The 14,407-nt window shown below is 42.1% G+C and overlaps 2 protein-coding genes across 4 annotated transcripts in view; one reads left to right on the forward strand and one right to left on the reverse strand.

Moving 5' to 3' along the window:
- The window catches only part of rad17 (RAD17 checkpoint clamp loader component), a 19,179-nt gene extending 16,456 nt beyond the window's left edge, over positions 1-2,723 (reverse strand). For 2 of the 3 annotated variants that reach the window (XM_075468160.1, XM_075468162.1), the window contains exons 1-5: positions 2,624-2,723; positions 2,360-2,449; positions 1,349-1,564; positions 837-911; positions 434-572 (exon numbers count right to left, since the gene is read on the reverse strand). In XM_075468160.1, the coding sequence (XP_075324275.1) occupies positions 434-572; positions 837-911; positions 1,349-1,564; positions 2,360-2,401 (472 nt within the window). In that variant the 5' untranslated portion in view covers positions 2,402-2,449; positions 2,624-2,723. Of the gene's footprint in view, positions 1-433; positions 573-836; positions 912-1,348; positions 1,565-2,359 lie in introns of all 3 variants that reach the window. The other variant, XM_075468161.1, reaches the window with a different exon arrangement.
- On the forward strand, positions 2,481-14,104 carry ak6 (adenylate kinase 6). The gene is made up of 6 exons (XM_075468164.1): positions 2,481-2,812; positions 2,904-2,974; positions 4,180-4,272; positions 13,041-13,099; positions 13,405-13,550; positions 13,672-14,104. Exons 2-6 carry the CDS (start codon positions 2,944-2,946, stop codon positions 13,859-13,861), a joined length of 519 nt encoding a protein of 172 aa, XP_075324279.1. The 5' UTR covers positions 2,481-2,812; positions 2,904-2,943; the 3' UTR covers positions 13,862-14,104.
- Positions 14,105-14,407: the final 303 nt, after the last annotated feature.

Here is a 14,407-nt window from a genome sequence, read left to right on the forward strand (position 1 = left end):
AGAATTGGTGAATGCGCAAATTCTCTTAAATCACTCGTACGCACGACTTAAGAACAAATCTGTTGGTACGAATGGTTGTTGCATGAGGCCCAATGTGAGGTTCAGACCCAAAACAATTCCAGTTCAGCTGAGTTCAGGTGTCTGAATCGGAACGTAGCAGTTAATCTTCCAAAGTGTCCCTTTTCAGTTCCTCAACAGTACGATGAATAGGTTAAATACAAAAACAATTCTCTGGGAGCCTCAGCATCCATGTGACATACTGTAAACAAAATAAAAAGCTATTTTGACAGCATGTCTTTTGATGCATGTCCTGCTTCCTGCATGCTGTTCACGACAGAGACGTGAACAGCAACGGCAGAGACCGTGTGGTCCAAAATGTGTGCACATTGTCCAGGAGATCTCAGGTGTTGATGTGTTAAAGCTTTCTCCTTACCCTGCTGCCTGCTGCTGTACGGGTCCATGGTTGATGGGTTAGTCCAATCCTGAACTCTGATGCCCAGCTCCAGAGACAGAACCTGGACTGTTGCAGTCTTTCCACAGCCCGATGGTCCGGTCAGTATCAAAATACCACCCTTCAGAAGAGAAAACGTAAGCTAAACCTGAATCTTCAGCTTCACTGACCTTTACAGAAAACACTGTTTAAAGATCCTCCCCTCTGAAAATCAAGTTTCAATCTAGTATTTACTTATTTTGTTCACAACAGTTTACAAATTATGTTATTCATATCACTAAAAGAAAGGTCACGACCAGGGCAATAATTGGGTTAACGTCTACAAGTTAAGGCTAGGCTACTGAAGTTGTTGTGCACTACAAAAGGCAATATAACCTTGGGTTACCTTTGATGTGTTTGTGTGAGCTCTCATCCAGTTCTCAACTTCCTCAATCTTTTTTTTGTGGACAGCTAGTTCCACCTACACAAAAAACACACACACACACACAATTGCAGAATGCATTACAAGAAAGGGACACCGTCAAATAAACCAGGGTTTGACCAATTCAATCTGTTTTCCTGATTCAACATTAAAGTATATGTCAAAGAAATTGCGATTAATGAAGCCATGGGGTACGTGCTTTGTTACAGCTATATTACATAAGGATTGGCAACCTTTGCAATGTTTTCAAAAATGAATGAGACAGCAATTTAGAAATTTTATATAATGTAAAAATCCAGGTAAAACAGAGGACCGGATCAATTGGCTAAATGAAGAGGTATATCAAAATATTTTCAATTGTGCACAAAAGACCTTTTCATCATTTTAGGAGAGGTGGCTTTTAGCAGAGCAGCTAGTAGCTTGGTTTAAATGTGTGCACTGATAGCAGAATAAACATTATCAGTCCTGAAGCTGACCTGTGAACGGGGCGAGTATCTGTCCACCCACGGTCCATCCCAGTCCCTTGGTGTTGGCTCTATCAGCGGGTCAGAGATGCTTGCCTCTCCTCTCCTCTTTGTGGGCCTTTTCGTCTCAGGTTTGGAGCCCAAAAGTTGGCTGCTCTTTCTCCTTCTCGACACAGAGAAGCTTTTCTCTGGCAAATCTGTGAAGGATGGGTCCACCCAGTGCTTTACCTGTTAGAAACCCAGAGGAAGACAGTGTTTCTTATCAGAACTGAGGCTGTTAACTGAAATGGTTCTTTGACATCCATCCATTCATTTTCTATGCCTTCTTATCCACCCAGAGACAAGCGAGACACCACCATGCACGCTCACATTCACTCCTACAGACAATTTAGAGACAATTACCACCAATTAACCTAACATGCATGTTTTTGAGTGATGGGAGGAAGCCGGAGTATGTGGAGAGAAACCACGCATACACGGGGAGAACATGCAAACTCCACACAGAAAGGCCCCAGCTGGGATTCGAACCAGGAACCATCTTGCTGTGAGGGGAGGGTGCTAACCACTACTGTGCAGCCCAACTTCAAGACAGCTTGTCCAAAATGGCTTTTATTTAAAGAAAAAGGTCACTTTTAATGGCATGGTATTTATGTTTCAGGTGTAAAAATGGGAATATAAGTTAAACAGTCTCTTTCCTTTTCTCTGAAAATCCTGTTAGTTCACATTGGAGACTAAGGCAGTTCTGTGTTTTACTGTCACTTGGAGGCTTCTAGAGCAAACCGTATAAATCTATTGGCTTATAGTTACATTGTGAGGGAGGTATAAGTTCTCTTAGAATGTGGTGAAAAAATGACCCATGTAAAGTGAAAACAGTGGGCACCGCGGGCAGGAGTAAGAAATGTTTCCTAAATATTTTTTGCCCCCTTGCACTCTACTGAACGTCAATTCCACTAGCTGTGAAAGGGTTGTGCTTTGTTAGCGACCAAACGTTATTTGGGAATGTGCTTTATAAAAATGACTTACTCTGCTTGAAGCGGCTTTATCTCTCAGCGGAACCTTGTTCATCCTGGAGCCTGTTTCCCAACGGGCAGCTGGTGATGCTAGGGGATGGAGCTAACACGGGACAAATGACACATTAGTGAAAACCCACTCAAATCCAAAGTCTGTCGGCATTCCAACACAACGTCTTCGTATAGTTGTCTATGAGAAAGAAGCCACGGCTGTTTAGCGAACTTTACATTTTAGTGATGAGATAGGCTCACTAGTTTCTCTCAGAGTTAACTTTACCTTGTTACACCATAAAAAGCGAAGGTAAAACTTCAGGGACTCAGCGTGCAACAAACAAACAGACTGATTGACGTAATACTGACGTAAAGCCTCGGTTTACGGCAGCGCCTGTTGACGTTTGCGGGATTGATTCGCAACATCCAGGAGTCACACAAGTCTCGTCTTTGTTTGGCTCCATACTTTTTCTTGGTTTGTTTCATGTCGTTGTTTGTAAAAACTGAAATGTAAATTGAGTTGAAAAGAAGCAACGGAATAATAGGATTATTCTTTTTTTTTTCAGATCGACATTAATCAGACACGTGTCGGATGCACGCGTGAGGATGACGAAGCGACCCAATATTCTGCTAACAGGTGATGTTCCTGTGTGGCCTGACAGGGGGCTCCCCTGCTCTTTCCTCTGTGAAACTGTAGCTACAAATACACTGTTCATTATGTTCTATTGTCTACATTTGTATGCTGAATGTTTGCCGACACTGTTCCTTACGTACGGAAGCCCAGAGCGGACGTGGTACTACATATAAACTTTTTTTAAATGTTTTTCATGAGATAACGAGATAATTAACTCGTTATCTCGAGAAAACAATGATCGTTTTCTCGAGATAACGAGTTAATTTACCGATGGCCACTTTTTCTCCCCAGTCCGCCCCTGTTTTATATGTGTTTATATGCATTTCTGGCAAAGGTGTACCCATTTTTACCCTCCTTTAACTGAACACTGAATAAAGTAGCCTATGAATCAAACATGGAATGTGGAGCGTTTGTGTAACAATTCTGCTGTGAAAAAGCACAAAGCAAATCCCGCTGGTGTGACCAGTATTTGAAGAATGGAATCAGGTTTAACACACACCAATCATGCCGTTATCGTTTTAACGATAAAACGATAACGGCACCTCTTGTGCATCATTCAGTAACCATGGAGACGGCCTGGTCCCCTCAGCTGGTCACTGATGAAGTTGACTATATCAGCAGGATCACTTGGGTGTAAACGCCTATTGAGCTGCAGTCGAGCCAGCCGTCTCCGGCTACTTTATTCAGTTTTCAATGAAAGGGGGGTAACAATGGGTACACCTTTGCCAGAAATACATAAACACATATAAACAGGGGCGGACTGGGGAGAAAACCATCGGTAAATTAACTCGTTATCTCGAGAAAACCATCAGAAATTTTTTTAGACGTACCACGTCCACTCTGGGCTTCCGTACTTATGATTTACTGCCGGTGTTCTTGTTACTATACATGATGCAGCTTAGTCAACTCAGACACACAGAAAGCACCCTCTGCTTGTTTCAAGTTCAGACATGGTTACAGCCTCTCCACTGCGTAATCATATCAGAGTATGTTTTACTCATTTGAACTTGTTACTGTCTAAAAAGAAATAGTTGAACTAGTTGAAGATAAAAGTTTCAATACAGAGGCACAGGCTGAAAGCTGACCTCAGTCCCTCATGCCTTAGAGAACGGCATATTGGAAATCATCATAATCAGCAAATGGTGAATTCTGATTGCAGACTTGAAAGGATCTTCTCTTAACACTAGTATTTATCTTTCCATCCACAGGAACCCCTGGTGTTGGAAAGACAACTTTAGGGAAGGAGGTGGCCAAGCGGACAGGGCTGACGTATGTTAACATTGGAGACCTGGCTCAGGAAGGTAAGAGTAGCAGCAGTAAACACCACACACTGGCTGAGGTTCTTGGAGAATGTGGAGGCATTCCTGTTCTATCCCATATATTATTTAGCCTTATTGGCTAAAAAGATGTGCTGCTCTAAAAGGCCTTGCGTTGACTGCTGTCACTCTGAGCACCAGCAGGAAGCATCAAGGCGGATTTACAGTTGACGCGTTGCTCTCGGCGGTGGCGGCCCATGACGTTTCAGGCCTGGCGCTTGCCTTGAAAAGACGGCGCAGCGCGTTGTCGTGCACCAGTCGATTTTTGTAACTTGGCTGCGCCGAGAACGACAAACCGGATGGACCAATGTGAGACCAGGCTCAGTGAGGAGGTGCGTTTGTACAGGCAGCTGTACGAAACTGCAGTGAAACAGCACAGGGACCACGTAAACTCCCAAAACTGGTGCACAGATTGGCAGAACTTTGGGGAAAGAGGGAGAGTTCTGTAAGAATGTGTGGAAGAAGCTACGGGACAGATACGTGAAGGCAAAGAAGAGGGCAGAGATTCCAAGTGGTGATGCCGGGGGCTTCAGACCTTCACCTCTAGTGACTGAATTAAAACATTAAAATCATTCAGATACTGCAGCAGTATCATTGATGACAGTGTTCCTGCTCTTGACAGGGGCATTGTTTTCTTCTCCACTTTCGTGGTTGTAGAGTAGTTAGCGGTAACCTTCACGTAGCAGCGCCACCTCTGTGACGAAGAATATTGCAACTACTGGCGCGCAACGACTTGCGCCACTATATATTGCGGGCACGAAATCGCTCGCGCTAGCAGACGCGGCAACCATGCTAGAGCCTTCATGCTGCAGCCAGTCAACAGCCTTTAGATTCAGATTCAGATTTTCTTTATTGTCATGGTAACAAGTACAACGAAAAGTAAGGTGCAGGCCTTTCAGTGCAGACATATAACAACTTGTACACAATAGAACTATAAAGGGACAGTATGTACTATATAAAAAAACAGTATAAATACTACATTTAAAAAAACAATATGACTATATATTTAACACAATATTGCACTTATGAGAAAACCAGTATATTGCACAGATTTCACCGTAAAGAGGCATTTATGGCTCTGACAGCAGTTGGAAAGAAGCTGTCTTTTAGTCTATTTGTCTTGGTTCTGATGGCCGTGGACCGTCTGCCCGACGGCAGCAGCTCAAACAGGAAGTGTCCCGGTTGAATGAGTCCTTCAGGATGGTGTTGGCTCTCCTGAGACAGTAAGAGCCATGAAGGTCCTCCAGTGTGGGTAGAGGACACCCAATGACCTTCTCAGCCATTTTGGTGACCCTCTGGCGTTCTTTCCTCTTTGCCACTGTGCAGCTGGCAAACCACGTACAGAGGCAGTATGTGAGGATGCTCTCTATGGTGGAGCGGTAAGAAGACACGAGCGGTCTCTGGCTGATATAGTTGGTGGACAGGGAGCATATATTATTATCTTTTTACAAATGGAGATTGATGAATGTGTGTTACTGGGGATGGAGTGACTGGGAAATAGGCAAGGCAAGGCAATTTTATTTATAGAGCACAATTCATACACAGGGCAATTCAAAGTGCTTTACAGCTACATAAAATCACAAGAAGGCAATAAAACCATTAAAAAGGAATAAAAAAAATAAATAAAAGAAAGAAATTAAAAAAGAAAGAAATTTAAAACCCATTAAAACAATCATTAAGTAATTAAAAAGTGAAGAGTGCAGATAAAATACTTTCAGGTGTCATATGCACAGCTAAATAGAACTGTTTTCAGCCTGGATTTAAACATTGTCAGAGTTGAGGCCTGTCTCACATCTTCTGGAAGACTGTTCCAGATGTTAGGGGCATAAAACTGAAACGCAGCCTCACCTTGTTCAGTCCTAACTCTGGGCACCAGCAGGAGACCCCTCCCTGAGGTTCTCAGAGCCCGAGTTGGTTCATATGGCTCTAACATGTCAGAGATGTACTTTGGCGCTTGACCATGAAGAGACTTGTACACAAGCAGAGCTGTTTTAAAGTCTATTCTCTGAGCGACAGGAAGCCAGTGCAGAGACCCGAGCACTGGACTAATATGGTCGTATTTCCTGGTTCTAGTCAGGACTCGAGCAGCAGCGTTCTGGATGTACTGCAGCTGTCTTATAGCCCGTTTAGAGAGCCCAGTGAGCAGGCCGTTACAGCAGTCTAACCTGCTGGAGACAAACGCATGGATCAGTCTCTCTAAGTCTGGTTTAGACACTATTCCTTTGATTCTGGCAATGTTTTTTAGGTGGTAAAAAGCTGCTGATGTTACAGATTTAATGTGGCTGTTAAAGTTCAGGTCTGAGTCCAATATTACCCCGAGATTTCTAACTTGATAGATAGGTTTTAGAGAGAGAGTCTCAAGGTGACTGATAACACTTTCTCTTTGTTTCTGTGGGCCACAGACAATGATTTCGGTTTTGTCTGAGTTTAGCTGGAGGAAATTGTTTTGCATCCACACACTGATCTGTTCGATGCAGCGACACAGTGTATCTACAGGCCCGTGTTCTCCTGCTGTCAGTGACACAGATCTGAGTGTCATCTGCATAATTGCGGTAGGACACATTATAGCTGCGTATTAGCAGGCCTAGTGGAAGCATGTACAGATTGAACAATACGGGTCCCAGGATTGACCCCTGGGGAACCCCACAGGTCATAGCCATTTGGTCTGAGACACAGTTACCAATTTCAACAAAATATTTCCTGTCCTCCAGATAGGACTTGAACCAGTTTAAAGCACGACCAGAGATTCCCACCCTTCTAACCTCTGTAATAAGATCGCATGGTCAACTGTGTCAAAGGCAGCACTCAGGTCCAGCAGAACTAAGACTGTGACTCTACTTGCATCTGTGTTCAGGCGGATGTCATTTGTCACCTTGATCAGAGCTGTGCTGGAAAAATATGTCACAGGTTGGGTGTGCTTGTGTATCTATTTCAGGGGGTGATTATGAGGGATGGGGAACAAGGTTTTTATGAGGGAACATGATTTTTTTTTTTTTCAGTGGAATTTAGATTGAGCCAGTTTCTCTTTTTGCTCACAACTCCTTCATATTTTGAGAAGACTTACAAGGTTCATAGTTTTACCAGCAGAAATAGATGAGGATACGCATTTAGATCATTCATCCAGAGGGTCTATTTCCAGTGGATCAGTCATGTACCACTGCATGTCCACTGCATCTCTGTCTATAGTTTTTCAAAGGTCTTTCAGACATTAATTAATTAATTAATTAATTAATTAATCTGAAAGACAAACATGACAGTAATCAGTACTGAAAGGTTTAAATTTGTATCCTTTTTTTTAAAACTTATTTTGTCCATCAATTAACTATTTAGAACTTTGCATGTGGATGGTGGATTTTCAAGATTCAAGATAAACTTTCACAACAAATTGTGTGACTGCACGATGACAGTCGTCTAACTTCTCCTGCGTCATTTTGCCCTTTGCGGCAAGTGTGAATGGTGTTTGCTGCTGGCTAAAGAGGGGGGGAGTGGGGCTGGGACATGGAGCTACGTTAGCTTGGGAGGTAGAAAAAGTAGCAGTACTCGGTTCTTCACCGCTGTCATCTAAAATGGATCAAATGAGATACTATTTGTACAGCATTAATTTTCACCTACGTCAAATAACGTTACAGAATCTGTCATTACTTGCGTTGTGCTAATTTTAACATAGGACATTACCCTCACTGCGAGACCGTGTAGGACTGGATGACTGGCGACGTCGAGCGTCAAATACACGGCACTCCTGATACTTTATGCCGTGCGCTGTCAACAAATGCTTTTGCGTGTTGCTGGTGTTTCCGCCCTTACATGAAATGATGGTGTGACACAGGTTACATGTTGCTGTCAGTTTCCTTTTTAGTGAAATTAAGCCACACTTTGGACCGCTTCTGTCTCTCTGACACACTGTGTTGCTCGCGCTGATCGCCTCTCGCGCGAGCGTGACGTCGTTGTTTTGATGGGCACGCGGGGCCCGGCATCGATAAGGGAATCGTTAAGCATAAATGCAAATGATGTCGATGGATTGAACCAATCGGAACCGGTTCTCGATTCCCATCCCTGATGTTGGAACAAATGGCACCTCTCTTCAACAGTCTGAGGTGACCAAATCTCACATGACCCAGCTGCTGAGCTATCTGAAAGTGTGGGAAGTCGGGTTTTCTCTCTGCCAACGTCCCTACAATGGACCACGTCATTGGCCGTTTCAGTAGACTTCTTAGTTTTCCTACCTGGTTGCAGGTCAACTGTAGAACAAAATAATGTGGGCTTCATTGGCTATTTTAATCTGCTCTGGAACCACTGGCCGTATTTGACGGTGTACACCAAAAGGCAGAGGGATGGTGTTGGCCAATATGCAGCACACAGTTCTCACTCGCCCATGGGCACTGACTGTTTAAGTCCAACACCTGCTGTTTGGATATACCTGTTGTTCCAACTGTATGTACTGAACAGAACACGGATCATTCTGAGAGCTCTTTCTTCTCTCATTCTTTTTGTAAAACGTTTTGTATGCGTATTGTAATCTCAATTAGACACCCTGTAAAGCAGCCACAGAGGAAACTCTGCACACATTTTCAGAATATTATTAACTGGGAGTGAAGAGACCCAATGGGCATGTACCATGACCTATTATGGTTCAATTCAAACGCTTCAAACAGAAGGAGAAAATGAAGAGCTGTAGCAGGGAGCTGAGAGGAACAGAATTATGTGTGAACGACCAGTTCCTCAAAGAGATCCTGGAAAGAAGCGAGGTCCTTTTCCCGATCCAGAGGAAGTTAATGGAAGGAGGCTCCAGTGCTGTCATCCCAGTGGATAAATTATATGTCAACAGACGGCTGCACCGTGACCAGAACACTAGTCCTTTGCTCTACAGGTGATCTGAATCCGCTCAAATGGTTTTTCTTTTCTTTCTTTATTTCCCACCGAGCTGCATTTTCACTTTAGTACACTATCTTCATGTGAACATGCACGGCACATATAGAGATTTGCACAGCACATACAACCAAAGACAACACGTACACAGCACCGACAGCACATTTACACACGCCAACACACACTCACTCCACACAAACGCACACAATTATTGCACGCTCCCAAACAAAAGCAAACACATTGAAACATTCAACATGTAAGTAGCTGACGGACATCCACATACTCGCACACACGTGTATGCAGACGCATTTTTAGCAAGCATCCAGCACTCACTTAGTCTGAGCATGTCCACGCAAAGGTTTATATCATGGAATGTGCATGGAGCTGGGTCCAGGGAGAAGGGATTAAACATTTCTAATCGACTGAACAATCTATAGGCAGACATTGTTTTATTACAGGAAATTTATTTATCAAAGACAGCAGCTGATGTTCTCACCACAGCACAGTTTCCTCATGCGTATTCAGCCTGTTACAACTCCAGACAAAGAGGCGTAGCCATTCTGATAAGTAGAAGAGTCAAAGTAGAAGTAGAATTAACAGTCCACAAAAACTTTTTAAAAAATACATGAAGGATTTTGCTTGGTGCTCCCATCACCCCACTCCTAGAGATTACACCTTCTTCCATCAGTACACCACTTGTATTTCAAGATATAAGATCATATAGAGATTCTCTTCAGTTTCTGACTGCTATGAACTGGTCTAAGACTACAGTTCTGCCCAACTGCAGTTTCAAAAATATGCCCACTACCACTTTACATTCAGGAAATATTACATAATTAGGTTTTACCCCCCCCTCCCATCTTTCAGAACTAAAAAAGCTAAATTACACACGGTGGAAGTCCTTACCATCACTCATAGGGAGAGTAGCCACCATTAAAAATGGTGGTCCTGCCCAAAGTAAATTACCTTTTTTCAATGATTCCTTTCAAACCGTCCTCTACTTGTTTTAAGTTACTAGATTCATACAATACAATGAACATCTTCTTATATCTCTGGAAAAACAAACTACCAGTTTAAAAACTACAGAAGACCAAAGACAGTGATGGATTCGAGCTACCTAATTTTCATCATTATCTCTTAGCCAATAGGTTACAACATATCTCCAAATGGTACAAATCTAGCCCACTAGATAAACCACTTCTGGATGTAGAGCAAGCACTGTGTGATAACCTGGACATGTCTGACTTTCCATTTATCAGCTCAGGTATCAAACATCACAAATGTTTTAAAAGCATTAACATCAGCCCCCCTCTGACAGCCTGGTGGAAGTTTCTTAAAATAACCAACTCTTCAATCACCCCGTGTAAGCTTACACCCATCTGGAACAACCCTGACATCCTGCAAAACAAAAAATGCAAAACTTCACTTTGTAGAACAACAAAGGAATAAAGAATTTTGAATTTATAATTCAAAGTAGAAACTTTGTCTTTCGACACACTCCACATCACAACATGGGATAAGCAGCAATAGATTCCTTAATAAATGAGAAGTATATCCTCAACCAACTAGACTCAGAACTTCCTATTAGGGTAGCAGAATGTCTATAACTTCATACCCCAAAACTGCTATCAAAAAGTTATAGATTACTGTCCAAGATGGATGAGTCAATTTTCCTACCGACCTCAAAATGGGAGACTGATCTACCCATCAGTGACCCTTCAGAATGACTAAAAACCTTAAACACACTCAGAGAGCCTTACAAACCTGAGCCTTATTTATGTAATGAACACATTTTGAACTCTTAAAAATATCAATAATAATAAAGAAAAACACGCCGAGTTGAATGTCTCTTTCTCACCACAAATTAGGCATGCTGGTAAGCCACTCTCGTCAGAGGTAAATGCTAAGGAATCTGCCCAGGCATCATTAAGTGTTCTATTTTCTTCAGATATTTTCTTACATTTCTCCATACTTAGCCCACCTGGGCTTGAAAGTCTCGATAAACACAGCATTTTGGCGGGCCTATACAAATAAATAATAAAATACAGTTTTATTTTCATATTTCAAGATCACAATAATCTTCCAATTTAGAACTACAATTTAAAAACAAAAAAAAAACTAGCACAAATAAAATACACTTCAAATGGATACCTTTTAATCCAAGCATAAGAATGAAAGAGCCGCGGGTTGCCGACCTCTGTTTTAGGGCTTTCTTTCTTCTTCTGGGGCCGTGGTTGTCCCTGCGGTGGGCTGCCTGGGTTCTGTGGTTGCTCTTTGTTTTTCTCAGTTTCTCTTCCTGCAGGTGCTCCTGATGATTCAAGTGCAAGTTGAAGTTCAAGTATCTTTATTATCCCATAGGAGCAATTAGTTTCACAGCCAGTAGTTACAACATAAAAACAACACGAATGAAAGGATACATCATTAAAATCACAGTAAGTCACTTCAGAGTCTAGTCACTGCATCTTGGCAGCAAGTATCTGCGTCCGTATGGAAGCAACCGGAACTCTCCATGCAGTGGGGGGGGGGGGGGTGCGGCTCTACCACGATCAGTCTGGCCTTTTTTCACTGACCTCATGACCATGCAGGTCACTGAGGTTACTCGGGGCTGTGCCAGCAATTTTGCTGCACACTCTGACAATTCCCGATAATCTGTTTCTGTTTTTACATGTTAAAAGTCCGAACCAGCAGATGAAGTTCAAAGTAAGCAGAAACTTAATGAAACCAGAGTAAAACAGTCTCATAAAAGTAGAATCCACATTAAAACTACAGAGCTTCTGTTAAAAATACATTCACTAATGAGCTTTCTTGCAAGGTGAATCCACATGGGCTTAGAAAATCAGCTTGTCATCAATAACCGTTCCCAGGTGTTTATACAGTTTCACAATTTCCACATTTTTACCAGAAATAACCACCAGTAAGATGACAGTACAGTCCTTTCTAAAATCAGTAACCATGTTCTTTGTCTTTGAAACCAAAAAAAACTGCCTGGTTTCCCCACAGAGGCTGTAGGATGTCTTCTGTTCATTCTCTCTACAGATGTAGCAGCTGGCTGTCTGCTTTTGTCTTGTTTTTCTTATACTGTTGTTTTCTTATGTTATCCAAATATCTCTGTCTCCTTCTTTTCTTTGTTCTCCCCCTTGCTTCGTTCCCCCTGTCAGGTTCAGCATTAATATATAATTTTCACAAAAAAAAAAAAATAAAATAAATAAAAAAAAATAGATGGTACTTAAACATCATCGGCAGCTTTATATCTATAAAGCTTCCCTTGGCTATGGAAATGTGTTTGGCACAGAGACCAGCATTCTGCTTGCTGGTCTCTGTGCCAATGCTGGACAGGACGGTTAAAGCAAAAGAAGGAAAAAAAACATCTTTATTCTCGTCTTTTTGCCTTGGCTGTTTATCTAAATTTTGCTTTTGCTCTGTAAAGCACTTTGCGACACACTTGTGTTTGAAAGGTGCTATATAAAAAAAGTTGAGTTAATAAAAGCTGGTCCCATCAACATTGGCTGAAAAGCATGTCACCCAGATAAAACTAAAACAGGATTTCTCACCTTATAGAGCCAATCTCAAGGGCTGTCTTGCATCGTTGGTGTGATGACAGGATAGAGTGTTGTGTGCTTTGGGCTATTTCTTGACATTAACATGGTTTTACACAGGGGACACATAAAGACTGCAAGATGTCAGGGGAAAGAGCTACTATGGAAGCAGGGTTTAACAAGGAGTGAATTTTAATTTTTTTTAATCATTCGGGCCACAGTGCTGCAAACAGCGCACTATGAAGTTAAACAAAGGGCTTTCATTGGTGTGGTCTTTGTGTGTAGAAAATAATTGGGAGTGTGTTTTGCCAGATAAATACTAAAAGCCGTCCCAATTATGTCTTTCCCCAGGGCAACTTTACGATGGCTATGATGAAGAGTACCAGTGTCCTATTTTGGACGAGGACAGGGTGAGTTCAGTTCCACTGATCTTTTAAACACATGGAAAGGAATATTTTTAGAATCCCATTTCTTGTGATAATGACTGGGGAATAACTAGAGACAGTTTACTAAATGGATATCAATAATGGAGCAGCAACAGATTTTCAAGATTTTCTCTTTCTTAGATCTTGCGTTTCTCAAGAAATGTTGGCTTTTAAGTAGGCTCTGACTGCACGTAGACAATAATAATGTCATTATATTCAGCTGAGTGGATGGAAAATGCTGATTTTAAACTGATTGAAATGATTTGGTTTGGTTTCCTGGGATCCTGCAGGTGGTGGACGAGCTGGATGAAAAGATGGAGGAAGGTGGTGTGATTGTTGACTATCATGGCTGTGACCTGTTCCCTGAACGCTGGTTCCACATCGTCTTTGTCCTCCGCACAGACAACACTCAGCTGTACACACGGCTAGAGGGCAGGTAAACAACCTCACCAAATATATTGCTCTGATTTCACTTCAAGCTAGATTCTTACCTGACTATATGTGCTTTATTGATCCCTCATCAGCAGTGTTGTTCTTGTCTTCTGTCCGGCTGACAGGGGTTACACGGGAAAGAAGCTGCAGGACAATGTCCAGTGTGAGATTTTCCAGACCATCTACGAGGAGGCCATGGATGCCTACAGTGAGGAGATTGTCCACCAGTTACCCAGCAACACTCCTGAAGATCTTGAGCGAAACCTGGAACAAATATTGTTGTGGACAGAACAGTGGATAAAGGACCATAACTAGAGGCCAAACGCAGCAGGCTCATCACAAGTTATTTGGAATATTAACCAGTATAGTCATTTTGAATCTGCGTTTATTTTCATAGATTTTCCCAACATGAAGATTGATATGTTCAGATGTGTATATTTTCTTGAGCAGCCAAACTCACCTGCTATTAGTTTGAGGGGGTTGTTGTAAACGGGTTCAGTGTAAAGCAGCTGGGAGACGTTCTGGCACATTTAACTACATAAAGCCAGTTTGATTGCATGAGTCAAGGCACTGTTTCATTCTGAATTCTGGGCACGCATTCCAAATATTTCGCAAATCATATATTTATTTTGTAAGTTTTTACTATCCAAAATAGGGAAATCTACAACTTTAGATCTTTATGCAACACTTCCTCTGCCACACACATTCACAACATCAGCCCTCCCATTTCCATGCACACAAACTGAGGTGATAGTTTTATACGAGCAAGATCAACCTCTCAAACAGACTTGGGACAGTCCAAGTAAATCGACTAAATTGGTTCACTACTCGACCACAATCTGTTCAGTAATGTAAATAACT

This window comes from Odontesthes bonariensis, chromosome 6, assembly GCF_027942865.1.
Source record: "Odontesthes bonariensis isolate fOdoBon6 chromosome 6, fOdoBon6.hap1, whole genome shotgun sequence".
Taxonomy (NCBI): Eukaryota; Metazoa; Chordata; class Actinopteri; order Atheriniformes; family Atherinopsidae; genus Odontesthes; species Odontesthes bonariensis.

Excerpts from the sequence above, each read along its gene's own strand:
- ak6 (XM_075468164.1), top strand. The coding sequence starts at position 2,944 with ATGACGAAGCGACCCAATATTCTGCTAACAG. Across the intron at positions 2,975-4,179 it reads ACCCAATATTCTGCTAACAG|GAACCCCTGGTGTTGGAAAG; the intron begins GTGATGTTCCTG and ends TTCCATCCACAG. Across the intron at positions 4,273-13,040 it reads TGGAGACCTGGCTCAGGAAG|GGCAACTTTACGATGGCTAT; the intron begins GTAAGAGTAGCA and ends GTCTTTCCCCAG.